General features: G+C 41.1%; 2 protein-coding genes across 6 annotated transcripts in view; one reads left to right on the plus strand and one right to left on the minus strand.

Moving 5' to 3' along the window:
* COL9A1 (collagen type IX alpha 1 chain) overlaps window positions 1–14,197 on the minus strand; it is a 93,152-nt gene extending 78,955 nt beyond the window's left edge. The window contains exon 1 of the mRNA XM_083730156.1: window positions 14,051–14,197. The gene's annotated coding sequence lies outside the window, so the exon portion shown is untranslated. The remainder of the gene's footprint in view (window positions 1–14,050) is intronic.
* An 8-nt stretch (window positions 14,198–14,205) lies between these two features.
* The window catches only part of FAM135A (family with sequence similarity 135 member A), a 52,302-nt gene continuing 40,542 nt past the window's right edge, over window positions 14,206–25,965 (plus strand). For 3 of the 5 annotated variants that reach the window (XR_014561899.1, XM_083729903.1, XM_083729905.1), the window contains exons 1-3: window positions 14,230–15,257; window positions 22,333–22,419; window positions 24,073–24,197. Coding sequence is in view for 4 of the 5 variants with exons in the window: in XM_083729903.1 (XP_083586029.1) it covers window positions 24,121–24,197 (77 nt within the window). In the remaining variant the exon portion in view is untranslated. Of the gene's footprint in view, window positions 15,364–22,332; window positions 22,420–24,072; window positions 24,198–25,965 lie in introns of all 5 variants that reach the window. The other 2 variants (XM_083729904.1, XM_083729906.1) reach the window with 2 other exon arrangements.

Raw genomic sequence — 25,965 nt, forward strand, 5'->3', positions numbered from 1 at the left:
TACAATTTCAGACTGGGTGTCTTCACTTACCCAGGACTGGTCTACTGTGCTGCCCCCTCCCTTTTCTGCACCTGGATCATCTTGCCACCTCAGGATTTAACAGCTTCCATGTGCTGCATATGCAGATTAGGCAAGCAGCTTTAATATAAAGGGAGAACTGGGGTTAATGCTTTGTAGATATCTAATGGATATTGAAAGTGATGGTTTTGCAGATGCAACATCAAAATGCAGGGAAAGATCTGGGAGTGGGTTTTTTATTGCTTCTGCTTCTCAAAGAAAGAGAAGCGACCATAACATCGGATGGGTATGTGTATGTTTATAAGGATATGTGTTTATATAGTATATACTGCAAGGTATCCCATATGATATCTATCCTCCGCATGTTTTGGACTACAACTCCCATCTTCCATGCTTGGGACAGATGGAAATTGTAGTCCCAAGCCTTTAGGAGGGTGTGACATTGGCTAGCACTGCTTTACAGCTCAATATGTTTTGTGTCAGTCTTTTGTTTCACCGATCCTAGGGTGCCACTGTTTTGGAGCAGCAAACACTGCTGTCAGAAGCTCAAGACCATGAAAAGCAAACCAAGTATTTATTCAGAATCTCCCCAGAGCATCCTTCACAAAACATGGAAGCTAGGCCTCAGAGAGTCCATGAATTGTGGACCATGGCCACTTCTTGACGGGCTTCGCCTTCTCAGCATTCCCACTAGGCCTCTGGCATGTCTGTCACAACCTCATTTACAGCAAATTCCCTTGACTGAAATCTCAAGAGAGTCACATCCAGTTTTTGTATAACTGTACTGTTTTTTCTTTTTTTAAAAAAGGTTTATACTGCAATGAAAATTATCCTTCTTTCTCTGCAAGTAGTTTTTTTTGGGGGGGGGCAGTGATTTTGTTTATGGCAGCAGCCTGATTTGAGAGAAGTTATCAAGTTTGGAGAAACTTGCTGTCACGTTATTTTTGGCATAAGGAGAAGAGCTAAACTTATTCTAGATAGGTAATTATGTTTGCCTAGAAATGGCAGAAATTCCAGGAATCAATGTTTTTGCTGGCCCTGTTCATATACACTATACTCTATGGAGTAAAATACTGGAAAAGAGAATTGCATGAACTTCTGAGAATGTACTAAGAGTAACAACAGAAAACAATTTCACTACAAATCATTCTCAGGAGTAGGGAGTTTGGTTTTAACTGATACAAAATATTACCAATGAGATTTTACTATTCATCTGGGGAAATTATTTAGCACATAATAATCCCTAGATAGCCATAGATATAAAACAGTGCTTTATTCTTCCCGCTACATGTGAAAAATACTATAATAGACATTTCAACCAAATCATGGGGGGGGGGGGTTAATAAAAAAGTTACTATATAGATTTGTGCATATGCAATATCTTTCCAGCTGAACGAAAATTGCACTCTTAACTTTCAACAGCCCCACATAACTGAGAGTGTGCTCCTGTACACAAACTATGCTGAGAGGCAGAACAGCCACTGTTTCCTACACCAATTCAGTCTAGAAGGGGAGGGTAAAGCACACTATTGGAACATCCAAAGACAATATTAAAAGAGCAGGCATGCAGCAGGGTATGGAAACACTTCCATAGCCCAGAAATCAGGGGCTGCAACAGAAATGAACAGTGGGGGGCATTGCTCCTTCCTTTCTTGATTCCTAACAGAGAGACCACAAACCTACTTGCTACACATATGCAAAACGTATACACAACCAAGATATTAAAAGAATCCATAGTAACTGTAAAACACCAACAAAGATCTACAATCATTCAGATAGAAGCAAAACTAAAAAGCAGATATGATATCACATTATAGAGATAAAATACATTCTTAAAGAATAACCAGACAAGTTTTAACTTGATGAAACTGATATTCTGCTGATGAGTTATACTGACAGGGAGACAGGGATACTCTGGAACCTAAAAACAAATAAAATGCAAGAAAGATGTCATTAGGTGCAAGGCACAGAGGAGATTCGAATTTAATTGGAGTAGGCATCTTTCCCATCCGCTGCGGCTTTAGGGCAAAGGATACACCAGGGGTCAGCAACCCGCGGCTCCGGAGCCGCATGTGGCTCTTTTACACCTTTGCCGCGGCTCCGGGGCGGATACTAGCGAGGGGAGGAGCCGCATTGTGCGCCCCGACACTCCCCACTGTGGCAGGCGCTGTACTGGCTGTGACGTCGCATGGGGGCGGTGTGTGCGTTAGTCACGCACCGTCCCGACGTCACCTTCCCGCCCGCCCGCTACATTGTAAGGGGCATGTACGCTGGTCACTGCATTGAAAGGGGGCATGTACGCTGGTCACTGTTTTGAAGGGGAGTGAAGAACACACACACACACAAAAGGTAACTTGTTAATTTAACGTTTATTTCTATGAGGAGGAGTAAATCTGAGGGGTCAAACAAAGAAATAATAAAAAAGTGACAAAAAAGTTATTTTTATAATGACGAGTTTTGCGGCTCCCAGTTTTTTTTTCTTCCGAAACGGGTCCAAGTGGCTCTTTTTGTCTTAAAGGTTGCAGACCCCTGGGATACACCAAACTCTGAGCAACAAGTTACAAGGCAATGTTTTATACTGTTTCAATATTGTTTCAAGCAGATAATTTATATTCAATTTTTGAGAGCAAAATCAATGTTTTCTTAAAAAAGAATATTTTCCTCAGTCTATTTTTAAGATAAATAACACAACTGCATTAAGCAATAGGAAGGAAGCCTTGTAAAATATTTATATTCTTTTTCAGCTAATGAAGTATAGTATTTCTGAAATTTCTAGATTTCAGTGGGGGAAAAAACGTTCATTGATGTTAAATAGATGGTGTTATAAAAAGCTCAATAAAGGTCCAATTAAACATGAAATCAATTAGTAACAAATGTTTCAGCTTAAACAAAACAAATATTTGAGTTCACATCAAACCTGAAAACTAGATTGGTTTCTGTCAGTATCAGAACTAAGCCTGCAATTCTATCCATTTCTACCCATAAGTAAATCCTCCTGAATTCAGCGGGTGGCAATGTGGGTTAAACCACAGAGTCTAGGGCTTCCCGATGGCGGTTCGAATCCCTGCCAACGGGGTGAGCTCCCATTGCTCAGTCCCAGCTCCTGCCAACTTAGCAGTTCAAAAGCACGTCAAAGTGCAAGTAAATAAATAGGTACCGCTCTGGCGGGAAGGTAAACGGCGTTTCTGTGCGCTGCTCTGGTTCACCAGAAAGCAGCTTAGTCATGCTGGCCACATAACCAGGAAGCTGTATGCCGACTCCTTCGGCCAGTAAAGTGAGATGAACGCCGCAACCCCAGTCACCCGCAACTGGACCTAACGGTCAGGGGATCCCTTTACCTTTACCTCCAGGTAGCTAGCGTTAGGACTGCAGCCTAACTGTCCAATCCTACAATCCACTGTACTAGCAAGTTGGTATTTAGGACCGGGACAAATTGCTGCTCCACCAAAAAAGGTGGTACCTTGGTTCTTGAATGGCTTAATTGATGAACAAATCGGCTCCCAAACGCTGAAAACCCGGAAGTAAGTGTTCTGGTTTTGGAACATTTTTTGGAAACCAAACGTCTGACACGGCTTCCACTTGAGTGCAGGAAGTTCTTGCAGCCAATCCGAAGCTGCACCTTGCTTTTCAAATGATTTCGGGGGTCAAATGGACTTCTGGAACGGATTAAGTTCAAGAACCAAGGTTCCACTGTGGACTATTCTTCTTTTGTTACTCTGTTTATTATTTTGCTACTTTTGAAACTTTTCAGGACCATTGCCTACTGCAGTTGTAAAATTTCAACAGTGCTGGCAACTTGTTCAACACTGCAGAATTGCATATCCTCACCTGCGTACAGTTTTTAACAAGTGACTCTCCTCTCCACTCCCTAATAATGAGTAACCGAGCAGAACTCTGCATAGCCTGGCCATGGACACAAGAAGAAAACATACGCTGTTGAGGATTTTTTTGATTTCTTAGATTGACGTTAACTGTACAAAACAAAGGGTAGGAACTGTGTACTGAAATGTACCAAAGTGGTAGAAAGGATATAGACACAAACAGTAGTGGCTGCAGTCAGTGCTGGTCTTGAATGTGCCACAGCCGCCCACTTCAAACCATGAACCTCACTGAGTCACCATCTCGGTCTAAATTCCCTCATACAGCTGGTGTGATACTTACCTGTGTCATTTTACACCTGCCTGCTCAGAAGCAAACCCCATCAAATTAAATGATATTTGTTCCCAGGTAAATGTGTATGGAATCGCAGTCTAAATCAGTGCTCTGAGGTTTGTGGAGGGAAGGCAGCACACAGCTAAAATAAATACATGCATGTTGCATCTAATTGACATGCTAGCCTGACTTCTATGTGTGCTAATTAGATTTGGAAGGAATTAGGCTGAGCAGGTAAGATGTTTTTCATCTGAAAAAGTAATCTGTGAAAATAAGGAGGAAATATGTGGCCAACCTCATGTTCTCCAAGTGTATTCTAGTTACTGAAAAGAGTGGTTTTATCATTGTAGCTTACTGATGCCACCACCATGGTTTCAGTGTTTTGATTGGAATAGATTTAGCAGCCTTAGTACGTGTTTTTGTGGCAACCATTAGACTATCTTAAATCTCTTCTGGTTGATGCAGATAACGTGGAATTTATTGGATTACATCACAAAGTCTGTGTACATTTCTTCTTACAGAAGTGTAAGATTCTCTGCCTCTCAGTGAGAGGCAGGGATACTTTTTAAAAGTAAATATATATTACAAACATCATTCTTAAATGAGTAGATAAATCTGAGGCAGTTATTTCAGAGAAGACCAATTTTAGCATCCCTTATACAGTAATAATAAAAAAGTGGCCTGTACACAGAATGTGCGCAATTTGGGAATAGTGGATGAGTGGATGGCAGGACACACTGATTCTCTACATCTGAAGCAGAAGGAAAGATGTGTATGCATGACCACTCTAGTGGCACCGATTTTGACCAATGCAATATGGTATCAAAAACTGAGACACATAAGCACACTTGGGAGAAGTGTACAAGAAGTCCATTTGCAGAAATATGGTAGTTACGTTCCTTCATTTTGTGGGATCTTAACCAAAGTGCTGAAGTGTTTTCCTATTCCCTTAACAGGAAAGCTTCAAAGATACAGCCACTCTGGAGCAGGGGCCTTTTTAGATTGGAAGTCTGTGAGCTCTTATCACCAATATCTGTAAATCATGGTGAGAGCCATTTTCAGGTCCAGACATGGGCAGCAATGCTTTAAATCAAAGGTGGCTAACCTGTGGATCTCCCAATATTGTTAAGTCTCCTTAGATATTCTATTAACGATAAAAAAGAAACTTTGAACAGAGGAGTCAGTATGAAATTAGTGTGTCTTGCTTGCTTTGTGCCCAGAAGGTCATCAGACTCTGGCTCTGGTGGTCTGCCCAGGATATTTAACTCCAGATTAAGGGAATGAGGTGTTAGCAGAGAACTCCCTGACAAGCAATGCTCTGCATGATCGTTAGCAGGACTTCCCAGTTGATTCTCAAAATAGGCGAGGAAGCGCTTTCTTTTAGGAACAAATGTGGCCTTTTCTCACATAAAATCTATCTGCTTTTTTAAAGGGGTGTGCACAACTAGTTAAACTGCTCTTTGGATCTAGGCTCATTAGCATATAGATTATTCAAAATCCTACACCACCCTATCTATAGAATTTGTATAAAAGCTGAAGACTAAAAAAAACCCAGTAACATATAACGTAACAGCAGGAATCCCAAGGCACAAAGCGCCCCACATCTACTGGTCGTTTTCTTCAGTTTTGTTAGATATTCCCTTGTTCTAGTATTATAAGGGATGAAAACTTTTCTCTTCTTCTTTCACACAATTTTAATTTTATATCATGTCCCACCTTTACTCGTGGTTCTTCTATAGTAAAAAACTTTGCAAATATTGTAACTATTCCTCATAAGGGAGTTGCTCTAGCCTTTTGACCATTTTGGTGTTCTGAACCTTTTCCATTTTCTACAAGATCTTTTCTGAGGTAGCATGCACAGTATTCCAACTCGAACTGCACACTAGTTACAATGGATTATACAAGAATATTTCTTACTTATTAGTGCTCATTCGTGTAAGTATTCAAGCTCACCGAATACATGAACACACATTATAGCCTATTATAGTCCCAATTAATAGCCATTTCAGTACAAAATTAAGTACAGTGGTACCTCGGGTTAAGTACTTAATTCGTTCCAGAGGTCTGTTCTTAACCTGAAACTGTTCTTAACCTGAAGCACCACTTTAGCTAATGGGGCCTCCTGCTGCTGCTGCGCCGCCAGAGCTCAATTTCTGTTCTTATCCTGAAACAAAGTTCTTAACCTAAAGCACTATTTCTGGGTTAGCGGAGTCTGTAACCTGAAGCGTATGTAACCTGAAGCGTATGTAACCCGAGGTACCACTGTACACCTATGTTCATTGAAATAAAGGTGCTTGGATTTGCCTAACTGCATAAAACGCAGCTGTAAACTCCGTTGAATGTGCCATTCAAAGGCACATTGTATTTACTAATGTGATTTCATTCAAGTCAGTAAAGTAGATTTATAGTGCAATCCACTGACTTACTTCCAGGTAAACTATGTAATTGGCTGCAGCCATAGTCTGAAATCCTGAATAAACTTACTAGGGAGTAAGCCCCATTGAACACAGCACAACTTACATTCAAGAGAGCAGGGTTGCACTGTTGGGTTTTAATTCCTGGGTTCTTCCAGTCCCTTTCCTGAAACTGACAAATAGCGTACAGCTCAACTGGCACACCACCTGAATGACCCATTTTAAAAGAAGCTCCAATAGGTCTTTAAATAAACTAGCATAGATTTAAAATATGCCCGAATTGTCTCTGCTAGAGTAAGTCAGTATACCATCTCCCCTGGAAGGAAAATAAAAGCAAGAAGGCAAGGCAGATTTTATTGCAGCATGGGAGAAAATAGTTCGCACAATAACTTGACCTACTTCACATTCTCTTTATCAGCTGTTCTTTGTATTGCAATACTGGAGGCTAGAACACATACTACCCATTTCCCTTCCACTATACTAATTTTGTTTTACTGCTAAATGCAGAAAGTGCTCTGCCAGGATAGAATCATGAAAGACAGATGAGAAAGGACTCTTGTGGCGAAAAGGCATTGTAGATTTTTTACCTGCATGATTCCCAACAGTGAAGTTTGAAAAATTTAAACACAGAAAAATAGAACAACTACAACTCACATCAAAGCTCCCACACAAAATTCACTTTCTTGTTTAGATAAAAAACAACAACTTTATGTACAGTATAGACTTTAGAATGATTATCCAATATTGTGATATTTTGTCTAATAGCTCTGATGTTGTAATAGGGAGGAGAAGAGCTATCCAGTAGATTTAAGTGGTATTAACCACAACCAGGCTGAATGAAATCTACTTCTAATAATTCACATTTTCATTTTTTTGACAACTTTATCATTATTTATTGTATTTAATTTATACACAAACATGTCTGAAAGCAACTTACCATAAAATAAAATTAAAAAAATCAAATCAAATATAAAAATAGAAATAAGTTAAGACCTAAAGTTCTCATCCAAAAATATATATAAGTGGAACAAATCCTACCCATCCAGTTGAAAGGATAAACACACACTCACAAAAGGCCACAGACATAATTCACAACCCTCCCAATTAAGTAACAAAATGTTTTTCTATAACCAGGGAGCCACCACTGAAAAGATCTAGTCTTGCATCTTCACACTCCACACCTCCCTCAAATAGGGCATATGGGGAAGGGTCTTAGATGATTAACACTGGGTTGGTTCATGTGGGAAGAGGTGATCGTTGAGGTTCTGGGGTCCTGAGTCGCATCAGGCTTTACAGGTCAAAACCAGCATTGGAATTGAGCCCAGAAACTAACTGCTAGCCAGCGCTGCTCTGCCATGATTGATGTTATATGCTCAGGTCCTGGATGCTGAATTGAACAGCAGGTTGTGTCTGGATGCTGAATTGCACAGCAGCTGCAGTTTCCAAACCATTTTCAAAGGCAGCCCCACATATAACACATTGGTAACCTTCAGGATAGATTAATGCAAAGTGTAAGCAACAGAAATATCTTATCCTTGCCCAGATAGGGGTGCAGCTGTGCTACTGGCTGGAGCGGCTGGAAGGCAGGTCATGCCAGCGAGGCCATTTTTGCCTTGAATGACAATAATGGATGCCCAAGATGTGCTACTTCAGATGCACTGTAACCTCATCCAGAGCAGCCAAACCCCACCCATGTAGTCCAAGGAACCATTCACTAACAGCCCTTTAGTCTTATATGAATTAAGCTTCAGTTTAAATTGCTCATCATGCATTACTACTAAGTCATTATTACGGATGCACCTGCAAATACAAGTGCTTAGTTATCACTAGCACATGGCTGACAATGTGCTTCTAAGCTCCATGTGACCCCACTCAGTAGTTTTATGCAGATGCTGAACAGTATCTACCTTAACAACATGGTGGATAAAATCGAACTCTGGAACACCCCACACTGAAGGCTCCACGAGACTAAATCCCCCCACCACCACCAAACACCATCATCTGGAGATGCCTTCCAAGTAAGACTGGGACCACTACAAAGTGGTACTGCCCACTCCTAACCCAGACGGTCACTGCATTGAAGTTAACTTGAAAGCCACCACTACATTGAACTTTCTAATAGTAAATACAGTGGTACCTCAGGTTACGTACTTAATTTGTTCCAGAGGTCTATTCTTAACCTGAAACTGTTCTTAACCTGAAGCACCACTTTAGCTAATGGGGCCTCCTGCTGCCGCCACACCGCCGGAGCACGATTCCTGTTCTCATCCTGAAGCAAAGTTCTTAACCTGAAGCACTATTTCTGGCTTAGCGGCGTCTGTAACCTGAAGCATATGTAACCTGAGGTACCACTGTACAGTAACTACTTTGCTCCTCCTGTGGCAAGCGGGGCTAACTCCTAGGATCACAGCCTCACGGTAAAATGATAAAACCAACTTTTAAAAATCAACAGGTTTTTAAGGTTTCTTTAAATGTGAATAATATATTGAATAGCTTTCCTCTGACTTTTATCCTGGAACAATGTGCACACACACAAAGCACAAAGGACTGGCCTCTTGTAAACAAAATAGGAAGGAAAAAATAGAGAAGGGAGAGACGTCAATTACAACTGTGCAGGGCCACTATATACGTCACAGTTATGAAAAACGGCTCTCCAAATACTGTAGATAGCACGTGCAACGTGATTAAACACACAATGATGAGAAGTGAAAAAATATATAGCCAGTGTTACAAACTGAATATAAATAAATAAGCACACAACTTCTGTGCATTTAACTTGCATGCATTCGACTTTATGCACGTGGCCGAAAAATTAAAACAATTAAAAAGGCACAAAAGGAGGCATGATTCCTGGAAAAAGGACTTTAGCAATCCGCCACTGAACCCAATGTGTTTTGACTATATGCTATCAGTACACATAACTGATAGCTGTTTCATTGCTAAAAAACATTACAGAACATTAACCTACACTGGGTGATATCTAACTTTCACCAATTCCCTCTTTGCACATTTGCCCCTTGGGCCCACCCCCAATCTGTTACAGTATGTTAGGGGGCACTTCAAAACAGCATGGTTTTGTTTTTATTTGGTAGCTAACAACTGGAGCTAAAGGAACTTACATTTGCAGCTCCCTGTGCTGTAGTGAGTAGAAAGGAGCAGCTAATTTTTTAAAACTTTATTTAAGTATTCAACCATGCTGTGTTGTTGTTGTTTACAGGAGTGAACAAACAAATCAAACCAGAGAAAATTGCATTACAAGGAATCTACAGTGGTACCTTGGGTTGCATACGCTTCAGGTTACAGACTCCGCTAACCCAGAAATAGTACGTCGAGTTAAGAACTTTGCTTCAGGATGAGAACAGAAATCGTGTTCCGGCAGCGCAGCGGCAGCAGGAGGCCCCATTAGCTAAAGTGGTGCTTCAGGATAAGAACAGTTTCAGGTTAAGAACGGACCTCCGGAACGAATTAAGTACTTAACCCAAGGTACCACTGTACTAATATATATATATATATATTTCCAATAAATTTAAAAGTTGGAGCAACTAAATTTTGATTTGCGAAAGCTTCTTGGGTTTGTATATTAATCTAGATGACACTCACAAATTATTTAATTGATACACACAATTGATGGGCATAATGACTCAGTGGTGTTTCTTCATATATGAAAACTGGATATGACTTCACAACAGATTGATAGTTTATGATGAGGATTTAATTGAAACAGATTTTGCTGCCTATCCATCCTCATATTTAATTATGCATCTTCCTTTTCACTGCTGGCATAATTAACAATATGAATCTACAGTTATTCTAAAGCACTTTTTAACCAATGAATCTACTATATCAATTATGAATGTGTATATTCAATTTTAAAACTGGCAATTTGTTTATGTTTTATATCATTCTGCGTTAAATGTTGCATGTACTGTCTATTTTAGGGACTGAGAACATAAAAGAGTCCTACTGGATCAGGCCAAAGGCTCATCTAGTCTAGCACTCCATTATCACAGCAGCTAACCAGATTAATTTGTAACCATTGTGACATTTATCATTTCTATTATTTATTTATTTTATTTATATCATAAAATGTATACACCGCTTGACTGTAAAAAACCCCTAAAAACTCGAGGCAGTTTTCAAAAGGCAAAACAATTTATATTTATTTATTTATTTAGAAAAGTTATCGCTTTATTTGCTTCTTCTGAATTTTTCGGTTTATTGTAACGGATTAAAATAATTTTTCTGATAGTTTGCACAGAGAACGGTTGTTATTGGACAACTGAAGAATGAAGTGAATGACTAAATTAAAATTATATACTGCTCTGGAGAATTCCCAAGGCTGGGAATCAAGTAGGCAGCCTGTTTTAAATGAGATTGCACTCCCTTGGGTACGTACTCCTAAACTCCACATTGTTACTGGAAACCCAGTGGTAAGTCCAGCTGCTGTAAATCATGCTCTAGTAATCTCCTGTATTAAACTATTGCAATGTGCTCTAAAGATGGTTCAGAGGTTGCAGGTAGTACAAAATGCAGTACCTCGGAATCTTGTTGGGTTTTATGCCTAGAGACCAGATAATATTTGGTCCTCAAAGATTGGCACAGGTTTATTATCATTATCATTATTATTCCCCACCTTTTCACCTGAAGGGTACCTCAAAGCGGCTTGCAGATAAAATAGGAACAGCTATTTACTGCTGACCTAATTTTGGTTTGGACATACTGTATAAAATCCTAAACGGCTTGGGATATGACTGCCAGAGGGAGCCCCTGTCTCCATACTTGTGCCTTCAGATCTGCTGAGGAGTTCCAGTGCAAAATGAAGTCTGAGAGCTGATGACCTGTTGGAGGAATGTCTCAGCCCAGTCCACTGGTTGTGGAACACACTTTCTCCAGAGGTTTGGCTGGCAACAACATTGTTTAGCTCTAGGCTCCAGGTGAACAATCACCTCCTTGTTCGGCCCCTTTAAAGGTGAGGTTCAGGCTTGTATATTTCCTACCTCACCTTTAAAGGGGTGGCTGACAGATTGCTGATCTTACTGTGCTTTCTCCCTTTGTTTTAGGTTTTTAGGTTTTAGGTTTTTGTTGCTGCCCTAGGGTCTTATGTCAAAGAGCAGCATAGAAATTACAGTGGTACCTCTGGTTGCGAACGGGATCCATTCCGGAGCCCCGTTTACATCATGAGCAGAACACAACCCACGTCTGTACGTGCCGCAATTTGCCGCTTCTGCATATGCATGTGACGTCATTCTGAGCGTTCCGTTACTTCCGGGTCGCCGTGGGACACAACCTGAACCGAACGTAACAAGAGGTATGACTGTATAGTCTATATACAGTAATTGACCTTTTTTTTATTTATTTCTTTATCCTGGAACATCCAAGAGTGTCTATAGTTGCAATATTAAAGGGAGAAATCAAGTGACAGCAACGACTAAGCAAACAGCACAGCTATCTTTGAAAACTTTTTTTAAGTGGGAACCAGGTCAATTCTTGAGCCTTCATGAAATATTTGACTGTCTTCAAATAAAATGTCGTCAAATGACCAGCACTCACACTCAGCCCTGGTTGTTTGCAATAGTTGTGCATCATTCCATGCGAGGGAAGAGGAATGTCCAGCACAGGAAACGATATGCCAGAAAGCAAACCAATGCATATGTACTGTAATGTATACAGCGGAGGAATGCTTCCAACAGCAAGTGAGTGACTCAGCTGTAATACTATGGCTTTGATCCACAGATGTCTCAGGCGGATGATAAAGCACTTCCACAAGACAGCATCCTGAATTCCTCCCATTCTCCCATCCTGCTGGAGCCCATTGTGCCCCACAGTTCCAGACGGTCCAGCGACCTTCAAGAGCGGCTCTGGGAAGACGTAGTTGTGGGGGGGTAGGGGTAAAGGAGCCAGGAAAGCCCCACCACATGAGTGGCGTTCCATTCTTTTATAATCTGGATTCAAACCACTAGCATACCTGAGGGGGGGCATACTGGATGGCAACTTACTGCAGGGGCAGCACTTACCACAGTGCCTACAGTGTATCCGAGCCATGTGTCTTACTGTTTGAAAGTGCAATACAGTGGTACCTCTGGTTACGTACTTAATTCATTCCAGAGGTCCATTCTTAACCTGAAACTGTTCTTAACCTGAAGCACCACTTTAGCTAATGGGGCCTCCTGCTGCTGCTGCGCCGCCGGAGCACGATTTCTGTTCTCATCCTGAAGCAAAGTTCTTAACCCGAGGTACTATTTCTGGGTTAGTGGATTCTGTAACCTGAAGTGTATGTAAACTGAAGCATATGTAACCAGAGGTGCCACTGTAATGAATTTCACATCACTTCTAGCTCCCCTCCCCGCCCCGTATTAGCTACAACACTATACCTAGGCACAATATGCACAGGTATTTTAGAAAAGAAGCAGCAATTGCCACTACAGGATTCACATAAAACACAAAGATCAAACACAGCTGGATTGAAAGACAGGGGAAGCTACTGTATTAATATGACAAAACCACAAAATAATCAAAACAATGAGAATCATTCAAAGGCATTCCATACTGAATCACTACCATCAAGTCCCTAACTTTTACCATCTTTCCCCCCCAAAAAAAATCAACAAAAGACATCCTGTTAAGCTGCTCCCATCCATATTGTTCAGCGTTATTTTTGTTATATTACTCCCAAAAAATCTATTTATAGTTGAGAATACCTAGTTGAGAATACACTGGCCATGACAATTATTTTCAACAAAAGGCCTACATGCCACCATAGCTTTTCACACACATTATTTCAGTCTGAGCAGAGTCCAACTTGGATTGTTCTTTTTATTCAACCTATTCTTCACAACTCACTCATGCCACAATTCACTAGGGGGTCTCACACAAGCCACTAGCTCTTAGCTTTCATTTTTCCATCTGTAAATACTGAGGGATAATATCTAGCTACTTTACACAGTGGGTTTCAGAATTGCTGGAATAGTATACAGTATGTGATATGGTTTGAATACAGTACTCTAAAGTGCAATGTAGCTACCCATATTCTCTATTGTAACTAGTTACCGGTATATGACTTCTCTTGCACCAGATAGAATGGGTCTGTACAACAAAACCACCCATGAAGGAAAATTCTGTGTTTACAAGCCACCTGTAGGGCTAAGAATATGTATGCTAGAACTTGTTTCTGACAAGGCAGCGCTTAAGCATTCTCATTTTCAAAAATTCTTATTGCGAAACCCTTATCAGCTTCTCAAGTTTTTGCTTGTTTTTTTCTGGTGCTACATCTTGATTAGAAGGGAAAGGTAGATTGTTGGTTGCGTGTGGTTTGTTGGGAGAGAACATTCCTAAATCCTTAAAAAAACATCTTACTGGAGAGAACCCTTTCAAGTGTGACTTGGACTCTTGCTCCCGAGATTACTTTCTTGCGGTATCTAATCTGCCTGAGCCTTTTGAACATTTAGAGAATATTTTTGAGAATTTACCTTCTCCTTCCTATATCGCGCCTGTGACTCACGCGGTGATCTTGCTGCTTTGCACTGCCCTCCCTTTTTTTTTTTTTTTTTTTTTTTTTTTTGCTTTCTGGGAATGTTCATGCCTTGTGCAATTAAAAGTATCTGCTGAGAAGGCACTTTGCAGAGAGACTTTTCGAGGGCCGGGTTCACTGGTCCTTCCAATGAAAATTTGCATGCAGGGAAGACCTCCGATGAGAAAAACCCGGGGGCCAGGCAGGTGAAGGGAGGAGGAGAAGGAGGAGGAGGAAGAAGAAGAAGTGATCATCTTTCCGCTTTCTGTTTGGTCGGAGACCAAGTAAGGGAGAACGACAAGGCGACAAGTAGCAGTCGCAGCAATCCCCAAATGTGCCTCGAGGGCAGCTTGCATTTGCTCTTCTTGTTGTTGTTTTCTCCACCCTCCCACTTCTTTGCTTTTTGTTTGTTTGTTTGTTTGTTCGCCTGCCGGTGGGGGAGGGTGGAGCAGCAGAGCAGCAGCAGCCCGCCGACCCACACTGTGTGTAGCCCAGCCGGTGCCTCGCACACAGCAGCAGCAGGGGGAGCTCGAGCTGGGAAGGGAGCAGCCAGCTAGTAAGCAAGCAAGCAGCGGCAGGCGCAGCAGCAGGAGGAGGATCTTAGAGCTAAGATCTCCAGGAAAGCGGGAGCGGCTGTAGGGAATCTCGGAATCAAGCGCCGCCACAGTCAGAGGGGAGCCCTCAAGGAGGATGCCGCAGTCGCCCTTCCTCCCTGCGTAACTCGGGCGCTCCCTGCCAGCCCTCGCCAGCGGCGGCCGCCTCCTCCTCTCATTGCCCGCGCTGCCTTGCTTGCTTGCGAGTAGGAAGCGGCGGCGGCGGGCGGTCGCGGTGTTGGTGGTGGCCGCCAGCGGAATCTACTTGCTCCTAGCCGCTTTTCCCAGGCGAGAGCAATAGCAGCGGCAGGAGGAAGAGGAGGAGGGCGCGCGCGGTCGGAACGCGGGCCGCCCTGCCGGCCGAGCGGGGCGCCGGCGTCGGATGCCTGCGTTACGCCACTCCGGGGCTTCTGTTGAGGCCTGGGCTCCTCTAGAAGCGGCGGCGGCAGCGGATAGGAGCGTCGAGTCGGGAGGAGGTGGTGGCGGCGGCGGCAGTGAGAGGACCGACAGGTAGTCGCCTCTCCCTGGGGGAGGCCGGTGTCCGGTGCTGCTGCTGCTGCTCCTTTCCCTCAGGTGAGTCGGCAGGGCTTGTGAATTAGATGTCTGTGTGGAGAGAAAACCTGCGACGGAGCAGGGCGTCGTTGGAGCTGAGGTGGATGTTTCCTGCGCCTCTTAGAAGGTGAACAGGAAGGGGAGCAGCTGGGAAAGATGTGTGGAGCGTTTAGAAGCCTCATTAAAAATAAATAAATAAATGTAAAAAGCACTTCCCTTTTACTCCAAGCAGAAGTGAGCGTCTCTGTGTGAAAGAGTGAGTGTGTGTGTGTTTTCGTTTTCTCTCCGGAGTCAGTCCGGCCCAATCCAGTCTTATCCCACTCCAATCGAATCCTCTTTGGTTGAAAGCCTCAGCTAGTAAACCCTGGCAATTCGTGTGTTTCGTTTTACCTTTCTCTTTTTCTGTTTGTGCTCTATTTTTAAACCTCGCGAGAAACCAGGAAACTTGTCCTATTTCTCTAACCGGTTCCCCACGCATCCTGCGTGAATTCTAGGGTACCAAGGTGTTCCTTGGGTGTATGTGTTTTTTATTGGGGGGGGAGAGTTGTCCTATTTTAAATCACTTACACATTGTTGTTGTTAGTAGTTTAGTCGTGTCCGACTCAACTTACACATACCTCTGTATAATTCAGCAGGGCAACCATGACTGAGAACCATTTGTGTCGTTTTATATTAAAAAACAAACCTTAGTCTTGTTTTTGTTCTGTGATATTACCAAGGCGTTTTGACCTTGGATGTACATTTCTTTATTAGTTCATTAATCTAAAGGAGTAGGAGAGGTATGGCCGCTTCATTCATTGTACTGTAGCCAAGTACAACTTTACTAAGTGTTACCGGTGATTATAACGCTTCATGCTGTTCTACCACATTTTCCTCCCTCCAGGGCCCTCAAGTATGTCTTTCTATCAATACAAATTCCTAACATTCCTAATGTAATATGGTGTCCTCGGTTTAACTCTCGAAGCTACCCGATACCTCATAAAAATAAGTCGAGCTTTTTGCTGGTATATAAAGCTTTTTAGGGGCTGTACATGAAGTCTTTGCCAAGTCCATATGGACTACATTAGTTAATGGACTGCAAAAACTTCACCTGGGTGTACTTAATAATATTAAGTTGGCCCCCTTGTTTTAACTATTAAAGCATATTCTAGTTTAGAACATGAAGTACATAATGGAATAATCCCATACACAAGAAGCTGTCATAAAGGAAGACGGTGTAAGTTTAAGCCAGTGTAAAGTTACACCAGATCCAAACTCCATTTAGCAATGGAGCTACTGCTAGCTAAGCCAGCCTAAGACTGGCAGAGGGAAAATAAGCCTTGGAAATAGTGTTTGACCTATACTATGTTGCCAGATCTTGCACCAAGCTGAACAGGAATAGGATCCAGCCTCAGTCCTCCTACTTTGGACCCATGCCTGGAAAACCCCTTCTTCTAGGGCTTATGCAGGCTTAAGATATGCCAAGCTTGCCTTGGCTCAGTCACCTGGTTCCTGGCTGAGCCAGGACTCTGGCATAAATATTGCTGAGCAAAGGATGGGGGAGTTGATTTAGTGGGTTAGGATCTAGCAGAACTCTGGCTGAAGTAGGAAGTTCTCAAAGGGCTATGATGATTTGAGAACTCCCTACTTCAGCCAGAGATCTGCTAGATCCTAACCCACTCATCCTGGTAGATCTTGCTTTAGAATTTCTATGTACTGTAGGCAGCTGCTTTGTACTGAGTCAGACCTTTGGTGCTTCCAGGCTGCTTCCAGGCTGTCACTAATTTCAAGTGAGATTCAATTGCATACCAGCAAATCCAGGTTGTACCATTAAAATCCATTTGCCACACTTGTCCACAGACTCACCCCATCCATTGGTAAGTGGTGGGGAAATGCCCTGGGAAGTGTGGAACAACAATTGCTTGAAGCACTCATATAACCTCCCTGCAAACAAATCAGAATGAATACTCAATAAAAAGATCATCTGGAAGCAACCCTAGTTCAGTATTAGCTGTGCTGCCTGGTAGCAGCTCTCCAGGGTTTCAGACAAGCATCTTTCCTGGCCCTACCTAGAGATGCTAGGAATTAAACAGGGATCTCCTACATGCAATGTATGTGCTCTACCACTGATCTACTACTGACTCTTTCTCTTTAGACATTACCTGTTTTCCTAAAGAGTACACATGTGCCAATTGGATAAGCAACAGTAGCTGTATGTTAATCAAAATCCAACTGTATTTTGGAGTTTTTTTATGGCTACCTTTGTTTTTTTTTTTAATTGTTTCTTAACCATTGATATATCCACCCTAGCACATAAGCTGCACAAAATGAATGCTTGTGCAAAGCATTATTTATTTTGTGTGGCCTATGTTAAGGTTACCAGATTGTTTTCAATGAATCCGGGGACACTTTTCAACTTCAATGGATTTTATATGGGGACTGATTTCCCTGGGAAATGGGGACGTCTGGTAACCTTAGCCTATGTGCCATATATAGCACATGGATAAACAAAGATGGGAAGTGCTCAGAGGCTAAGGCTGTAAGCAGGTGACATTTTATTCTAGAACTAGTCCATAAGAACAGAAATCCAGAATCCACTGTTGGACCATAAATTCATTATAACCCACCAAAATGTTATGAAACTGTCAATTTTTTAAGTTCTCTGCATCTCTTCCTTAGGCAAGATATTATGCAAATTGGAGTAGGGAATTGAGGAAAGAAAGAAAAAAGTACAAAAAGTAGTCTGGATGTTGTAGCCATGGGGGCACCTTGTAAACTCAGCTCCCAGATGGAATTGCGGTCTGAAATAAAACCTATAGAGGTGCTACAGATATCAGATCACACACATAGTATTCTGGGATAAAGGAAGAATGGCTGTCCCATATTTCACAGAAGTTAAAGTCTGGTTTGTAATTCAGATTGTCCAAAGCATTAAATGAAACACACAAGTTTATGGGTAGACAGAGTGTGGAAAAATTTTAATTTAGTAAAGGTGGGTATTACTGTATTTTTCACCCCATAGGGTGCACCGGCCCATAGGGCGCACCTAGTTTTTTTGGGGGGAATGCTTCGGGATGCAGGCAGCTCTCCGCAAGCCGTGGGAGCCCGGCGGGAACTCCCACGTGCTCCCAAGGCTTGCAGGTAGCTTCCTGAAGCCTGGAGAGCGAGAGGGGTAGGTGCGCACCGACCCCTCTCGTTCTCCAGGCTTCAGCGAAAGCCTGCATTCGCCCCATAGGACGCACACACATTTCCCCTTCATTTTTGGAGGGGGGAAATGTGTCCTATAGGGTGAAAAATACGGTACTTCCAGTTAGTTTGCTTAAGTATATGAAGTGTCTTATGTGTCTCTTGAAAAATAGAATGTGGTTTAAAAGGAAAGTGGAACTCAGTACAAGCAAACCAATTGCCCATATTTACAGAGATGGTCTGGGAATAAAGCCAAGCTATATTTTTTATGTCTGAACTTGATGTTTGGTGCACCTGATTTGCAAATTGCCACCAGATTAGTACCTGAAATCATGGCTGATTTGCAAACCATAGTTTGAGCATAGTAAAGTTTGGTGTATTCTAATTTATGTGCTATACTTTAGGGTGTTCTGCTGTCAGAGTCTACTGTTTGGGATAGCATCTGGAATTATTGGGGGAGGAAAGAGGGAAACGACACAAACCATGTTTTGGCTTTGGTCATAATTTACTTTTAAGAGAATATATTTTGATTTAAACCCATAAGTCAAACACGAGTTTCAAAGGCTCCTTTTCTAGGTAAAAGATAAAACTATGGCGATTCTTTTCTTTTTTACATCTATGGTTAAGTATTGTAAATAAAAAAATAAGCTATATATTATAAATGTTTTAGGAATGTATATTTCTCCTTTAACAATTGTATGATTCCATATCAATCATGTACTTGTCTATTTTGATTTTTGAATTTGTTGGCAGTTTTAAAATTGTTTATAGAGTTTTTTAACGATCAAGTAATATATATACTTTGATGATGATTAAAAAAAAAGAATTCTTTTGAGTGAGGTGGGACTTGATCTGTACACAACTCCCAACTTGAATATTACTGTGGTATGTACTTAAAGCTTTTTCTGTCAATTTCTAAAAAGTTTTAATATATAATTTTAAGCTTTAGTTTAGTTGATTTAAGCAATTGGTTTCCAATTTGTGATTTATGGAATCCTGGGCATTCCATATCAGGGATTCTCCTACAAAACAAAACAAAATAAATCAGCAGTAGACAAGCTGCTCTGCAAAACAATGTGTCCTCCTTTTCCAATATTCCCATTGCAATTTATAGCTTCTGAAGAGAGCTGAATGTGTTCTGAATTGTGTACTCAGTTTGTGAAGGGGAATGGCGAAACACAATAGGCAGAAACTGAATGTGCTCCCTAAAACATAACACAAAATCCTATTGAGTGCTTTGGGGTTATGTGACAAGGTTTCCTTGGCAAAGGCATTTGGAAAAGGGTTCCCTGAAGTTCGAATATTTGGAAACCACGCCTTCCATGTTCACAAAAGAGTTGGCCTATCAGAATACTCTATATATTTTCAGGGAAAGCTGATGCAAAAGCTCTCGTTGACTTCTCTAGAGGCGTAACCTTCAGTTAATAATGTGCAGAAGGGTATATTTGGAAATTCAATTTGTATTTAATTTAATAAATTTTAGGGTTTTTTTCAGAATACATTTATATTACTTGGGAGATTTTTAAAAAAACAAAACAAAACCCCGACAACCCTACTGTATTCTGTTTCTAGTTTATAATGGGCTGCAAGGGTAAAGTATGAAGAATGGGCTTTTTAACAATTTATTCATAAGAACATAAGAAAAAGCCCTGCTGGAGGAAAGCCATCTACTCCAGCATCCCGCTTCCTACAGTGACTAACCAGACTCCTATGAGAAACCTGTAAGCAATACATGAGTGCAGTACCCCACTGTTTAATGACAGGTGTGCTTCTATTTTAATAGGTCAGTTTAATCAGCTTCACTGTGCTTCCTATTTAACAAGTCAATTGATATGTGCTTGTATAGGTAGGAAACAGAATCAGTTGGTAGTGACACAACTTGTTTTAGTCTAATTTATTGAGATTTTTAACCTTCACTTTGTTTTTAAAATACAGTTATAAATTTTTAGTGATAATCTTACTGCTTTATCTTTTTTGTAACCCCCTTTGAGGTTTTTTCTACCCTCCCTCCGTCCCTCCCTCCCTCTCTCTCTCCCTCTAACTAAATAAATGAGGATTTTGAGGGTGTGTGCCTCCCTGCCCCATGTACTATTAGGTCAGAACTGTGTGTTACAGGCAACATGGGAAAACTTTAGCTAACTATGGCCACTTTCTCTGCAGATATCATTTGATGGGGGATAAAGTTGCTTTTATATCCTTTTATATTCCTTCTTTAACTTCTTTGCCTGTTTCGTTAAACCACAACAGAATCTTTGAATGGTCATCATGCAGAGTCACATTATTTTGTGCAAGAGCTTAATTAAGATAGCCAAGAAGGTTGGAGCTATTTGTGCCATTTCAATGAAACTGAGGATAAATCTGCTTAAACAGCTTTCTTTTCAGATGGTTATTGGAGCATTTTGCAGTCCTCCTGCCTCCTTTTTCTTTTATTAGTCTTAATTTGGTCACTTTTAGTGACTAATACTATAGAAAATACCGATTTCCCAATTAGGGTTGATTTTTCAGCAAATAGACCTTTATAATCTTAAACAGGCATTATGCTGCAGTCTGAAGAAAGAATGGGCAATATAGTCTGCCTATTTCCCAAATCCAAGTATTGATATGGAATTTGGAGCCAACATAATCCACTTGGATCAGAAATGCCATCTAAATGCCATTTCAAGATTTTTAAATTACATTTTATTTTCTGCTGAGCTGTATGCTTTCCATGGGACACAGGAAAGGGGATGGAATTTTACCTTAGAATAATATGCTGTTTGTAACAAAGCATTTATCCGAGGTCTTGTAGCCATAGCTATAGCTGGAGCTAATAATCCTGTGCCTTTAGGCCAGTTCAGATCCCAAATCTACAGTTAAATGATAGTTTAGCTTGCCAAATTAAGCTGTATTTCCTATATGAGGCCACTGGGAAGCACCAGTAAAAACTGCTTGCCACTTTGCAGCAAGTGAAGGTGAGGTAGGAGAACTATATCTGGTTTGTTCAGTGCAATGTAATACTGCACTGTGATACAGTGTGAGTGTAATGCAATTAATGGAAACTGTTAATTTCAAACCAACTTTAAGCCATAGTTTGACATCTTGGTTTGTGGCTAATCCATAACACATGGTATAGGTATTCAGATAAAAAGCTAACTGCAACTAATGAATACATTTAGCTTAAACATGGCATATTATGCATTACAGTATTTGCTGACAAGTAACATATTTGCAACTTTGATGCACCCCTTACAAGTGTGTAGGGGGGTATCCTGTGAAAAGTTAATGGGGAACAGGACACCCCCACCCCTTATCCTTTCAGCAGTAAAAAAAAGCCTTTAATCTCCTATATATTGGGTGTGCTAGATGCATGTAAACATTGCAGAACCTGAACATTTGTTGTGTATATAATTGCAGTGAATTAACTGGTTGTTTTTTCAAACCATTCCAAAGAGATATCAGCTGCTTTCCATATACAGTACAACCCTTTTTATGCTTCCTTTAATTTAGTGAACTTCATGACCTCAGTGGAACTTCACATTAAACCATAGCTTAAAGCAAACTACAGGTCAACACAAATGAGCAGCATGTTAGTCGCACTGCTCAAAGTTCCAGAGGCTCTCCTTCCCTGCTTCTGCTGTGGAAAAAACAAGCTTGTCATTTTTCTCCAAGCAACCCATGGTTACAATTTCTGGTTTATTTGGGAAAAACAAGCCATGAGCCTGGGTTTGAGCAACACAGGCATCTGCACAAGCAGGGAAGGAATGCTTTGGAAACTTTTGAGCAGTGCACATTAACACGCTGCTCATTCATATTAAAACATAGTTTGCTTTAAACTATAGTTTAATGAGACTAGTGAACTGGGTGACTGGGAATTAAAGAAAATAAGGGCACCAATTTCTGTGTAGATGGATTGCATTCAGGTGTACAATCATCTGATTTCTTTTTCTTGCAGAGCAAGCAGTATGCACTTGACTGCAGAAATTAGGAACTGGAAGACTGCGTATTAGCTTTAATCAAAATGGATTATTTATTACTAGAGGTAAAAAGGAATATATATATTTTTAATATTGTGTCCAGTTCTGTAACATGCCTGTATAACTCCCATTACATCTTTAGCATTACATTATATCAATGAGGAGAGGATATTCCACTTTAAATTTTAAGTTTTCCCTACTGAAGTGGCAGTCCTATTCAGGAGAAATAATGTTCAGTCTAATGTTAGAAATTTAGGGCTGTATCCAATGCTGCAACTCAACTGGCACAACAGCCTTCTGTGTCCAGTGGAACTTCCTCTCCTTAGTGGATTTTGAGGGCAAATATGGGGAGGGGAGAGGGAAAGAAAGTCCCATGGCACCAGCAGAGCTAATTTGTATGTTACTTGTGGTGAATGAAATGTAGATGATTACAATAACATGCACTTGATATGTGGGTTATGCAACAGTATGTTGCAATGTGTGCCCCTTTCCTATCACCCAGCTGTTCCTAATCTTCTTTTCTTGCTAATCATTCTGTGGTAACTGAAGGTGACTGAGCACGTTCACTACTCATTGAGCTTGTTGGGGCAGCTGTACCCTTGAGTTGTTTTTTTAAAAAAAAAAATATTCTGCATGTATGTTACTTTTTTTAAAAAACAACATACTGCATGTATGGTTGGTTGGTTGGAATTCTTTGACCTAACCTGAATTCCCTAGAGCTTGGATTCAGTGAGGAACTCTGATTAGTTTAAAAATAGAAGCAAATGTTTCCAAACTTCTCACTGCCATTCCAGAGGAAGAAAGGGAGCCCACAACTCTTTGATGCTCATGCATACCATACTAAACTAGGGGTCAGCAACCTAAGGCCCATGGGCCACAAGTGGCCCACAGGGCTTGTTTAACCGGCCCATGAGACGCCCCCGAACCGAGCCGCCCACTTGGCGGGTCCCCGTGTGCTGCACTAAACCGGTGTGGTGCAGGGACTCACTTCCGCGGTGCCGGAAATCGCATCTGCACAGATGCCAGAAATTGCGTCTGTGCAGACGCTGGAAATTGCAGGCACGCGCACTCATGCGCATGCACAATCCAGCCACCGGAGGGATCTCCGCTGGAGTGATCCGGCTCAGGCGAGGTAAACCTTGCTGACCCCTGTACTAAACCATAGTTTATTGTTGCTTTTCAAAATGAGCATCTTTTGTTGCTCCATAGTTAAGACACAAAATTAAGGTTTGTGTATTTTTCCACGATACAAATTGAGGCAGTTTTATTTATCCCTTCATTACCCAAATATGTATAAGGGGTGCTTTACGGCTCTAAGAATAATTGAAGAATGAAAATTTGCTTTGCAGCCCAATCCTAAACATATTTTAGTTGGAGGCACTCCCATTGAATTTGATGGGACTTACTTCCTATCAGGTGTGCTTAGGATTTCCACCTTAGGTAAACAGATTTATTTATTTCATTTCCCTTGTATTGTATACAGCTAGTTCTGCATTGAAAATGTATTGTTTGTTTTGAAGGTGGAGGTCAAGCTGGAGCATCTGTTTCTGTTGCTATTGTATGGGGAAGCAGATAAGCAAAACAGAAAGGGTTATGTAACATTTATTCATTAAGCATACGTATGAAGCAGGAAACTTGTTCATAGTTCATTCCAGGGTTAGGTCATGGAGTAATCAGCTGTAAGCACATCTCACATATCTTGTGTTCCATCTCTGCAGTAAATAAGGTGCCGACAACAGTTCTTGGACTTCTGCATCTACACAAAAATGAGTGAAGTACAGGCAATGGTAGAATTCTCCGTGGAGCTCCACAAGTTTTATAACGTGGATTTGTTTCAAAGAGGGTAGGTAACATACAACAAATATTACATGTTCTGATGGTGTTAATTCCTGAGACATTTGTATGGAAGATTAATGAATGCCTGCAAATCCTGAGAAAAGGTGTATGTAGCTCTTGTAACTGGATATTTTTTTTTTTACTTTAAATCGGGTCTTAGAGAGGGCCAGGAATCAAAATTCACTAATCTGTGTAGCATCAATCATGAATAAAATTATAAGACAACTTAAGCTTGGTTTACATGCTCTCTCATATGCATGGATAAAAGTTCTCTATTTTCAGGTGGTGTCGGTGGGAGCATTCAGAACACTGAGCTGGGGCAGGATAAGCCTTTTTGTTTATCTATGGAAAATGGGGTGCTCTAGGGGGTGAAAGCAGCTGTGTATTTTTATGAAAATGATTGGTAATCACCTAAAGATCCTTGCTCGCACGTCTACTTATTTTGTGCTGTGGTCCACTGCCAACTGGAAGATGGAGTGACTGCAATGTAATTATATAGTCAAGAGAACACCCTGATTGTGTTTGTGGTGCTTGAATGGTAACCTTATTTTTATTGGTTGCCAAGTATTGAAGACGTATCCAGTGGGTAGTAGTTTGTGTTCAGGTTTGTGTTCAGGTGATTGACACGTGCACAGGTCCACCCACCTGTTACATTTAGCCATCTAGGGGTTGGGAGATAAAGATCAGGCATGCCAGCCAGAAAAGGTTCCCCAACTACTGTGATGTGCAAATGCAGTCATTGTATGACTTAAATTGAGTCAGAAGTGTTTTGCAGCACAATCCTATGCATTATTCAGAAGTAAGTCTCATTGAGGAAAGTAGGGCTAATTGCTGAGTAAGTGTGCATAGAACTGCATTCTATACCTACTCAGAAATTCAAGTATACGTGTGTATAGAATTACAGTCTTAACTACTAAATTCCAGCCTTTCAGTATTGTAGAATATTGAGTTAAATAAAATGTCCATATTTGATATTTGTAAAATGACAGCATGTTGATATTGAAGGTGACCACAATTTATTCAGATAAAATTCTGGTTCCATTGTTTATAATGCAGTTGTCTTCTGTAATCAATATATTGTTTGCTTCCAAATCTGATTCAGATATTTTTCTTTCTACAACAGCCACCCTTTTGGGGTTATGCCCTGGGTATTGGGCTTTCTTTGGGATCATACTTTCTATTCCTTAAAAAAAAAAAAAAAAAGAGGACAGAATTAGACATATGTGCAAATCCCCATTTACACATGATCTATTTGTACATGTCCTCGCACACGCAAAGTGCAAGGAACCCGGAAATGGGAAGTACCCTGGAGAGACCTCCTGGCTTGTGAAAAGAGACCGTCCCCAGAGCATGAAGAGGACATTCTATTTGGGCTCCAGGGAGGGTCACCTCATGAGCCGGAGGGACAGTGGGGCTTTCTTGAGGTTGCTCAGCCTCCCTGTCTATCACTGATGCCTGCGGAGGTCTGGAATGTAACCACCACATAAATGGGGAGTTGTCTGTATTTATCATATCTTTCTGTCTTGTTAATTTATTTCCTTGAATTAATTGCATACAAACTATGCACGTCATGTTCTGAATATAAAATGTTTGTTAGATGTTTCAGTTCTGAAAAGCACTGACATTTGCCCATCTATTATGAAAGAGCAGAACATTCTATATCTGCCTTGTTTTTGGTATTTGCCAACTGGTGTCCTCAGCTGCCTTGGCAGTTTCTTTGCTGCTTCAGACAGCTGAGAGATATCCTCTGGCTATTCCTGCAAGCCACCATATGG

The sequence above is a fragment of the Podarcis gaigeae genome (assembly GCF_964106915.1).
Source record: "Podarcis gaigeae genome assembly, chromosome: 3".
Taxonomy (NCBI): Eukaryota; Metazoa; Chordata; class Lepidosauria; order Squamata; family Lacertidae; genus Podarcis; species Podarcis gaigeae.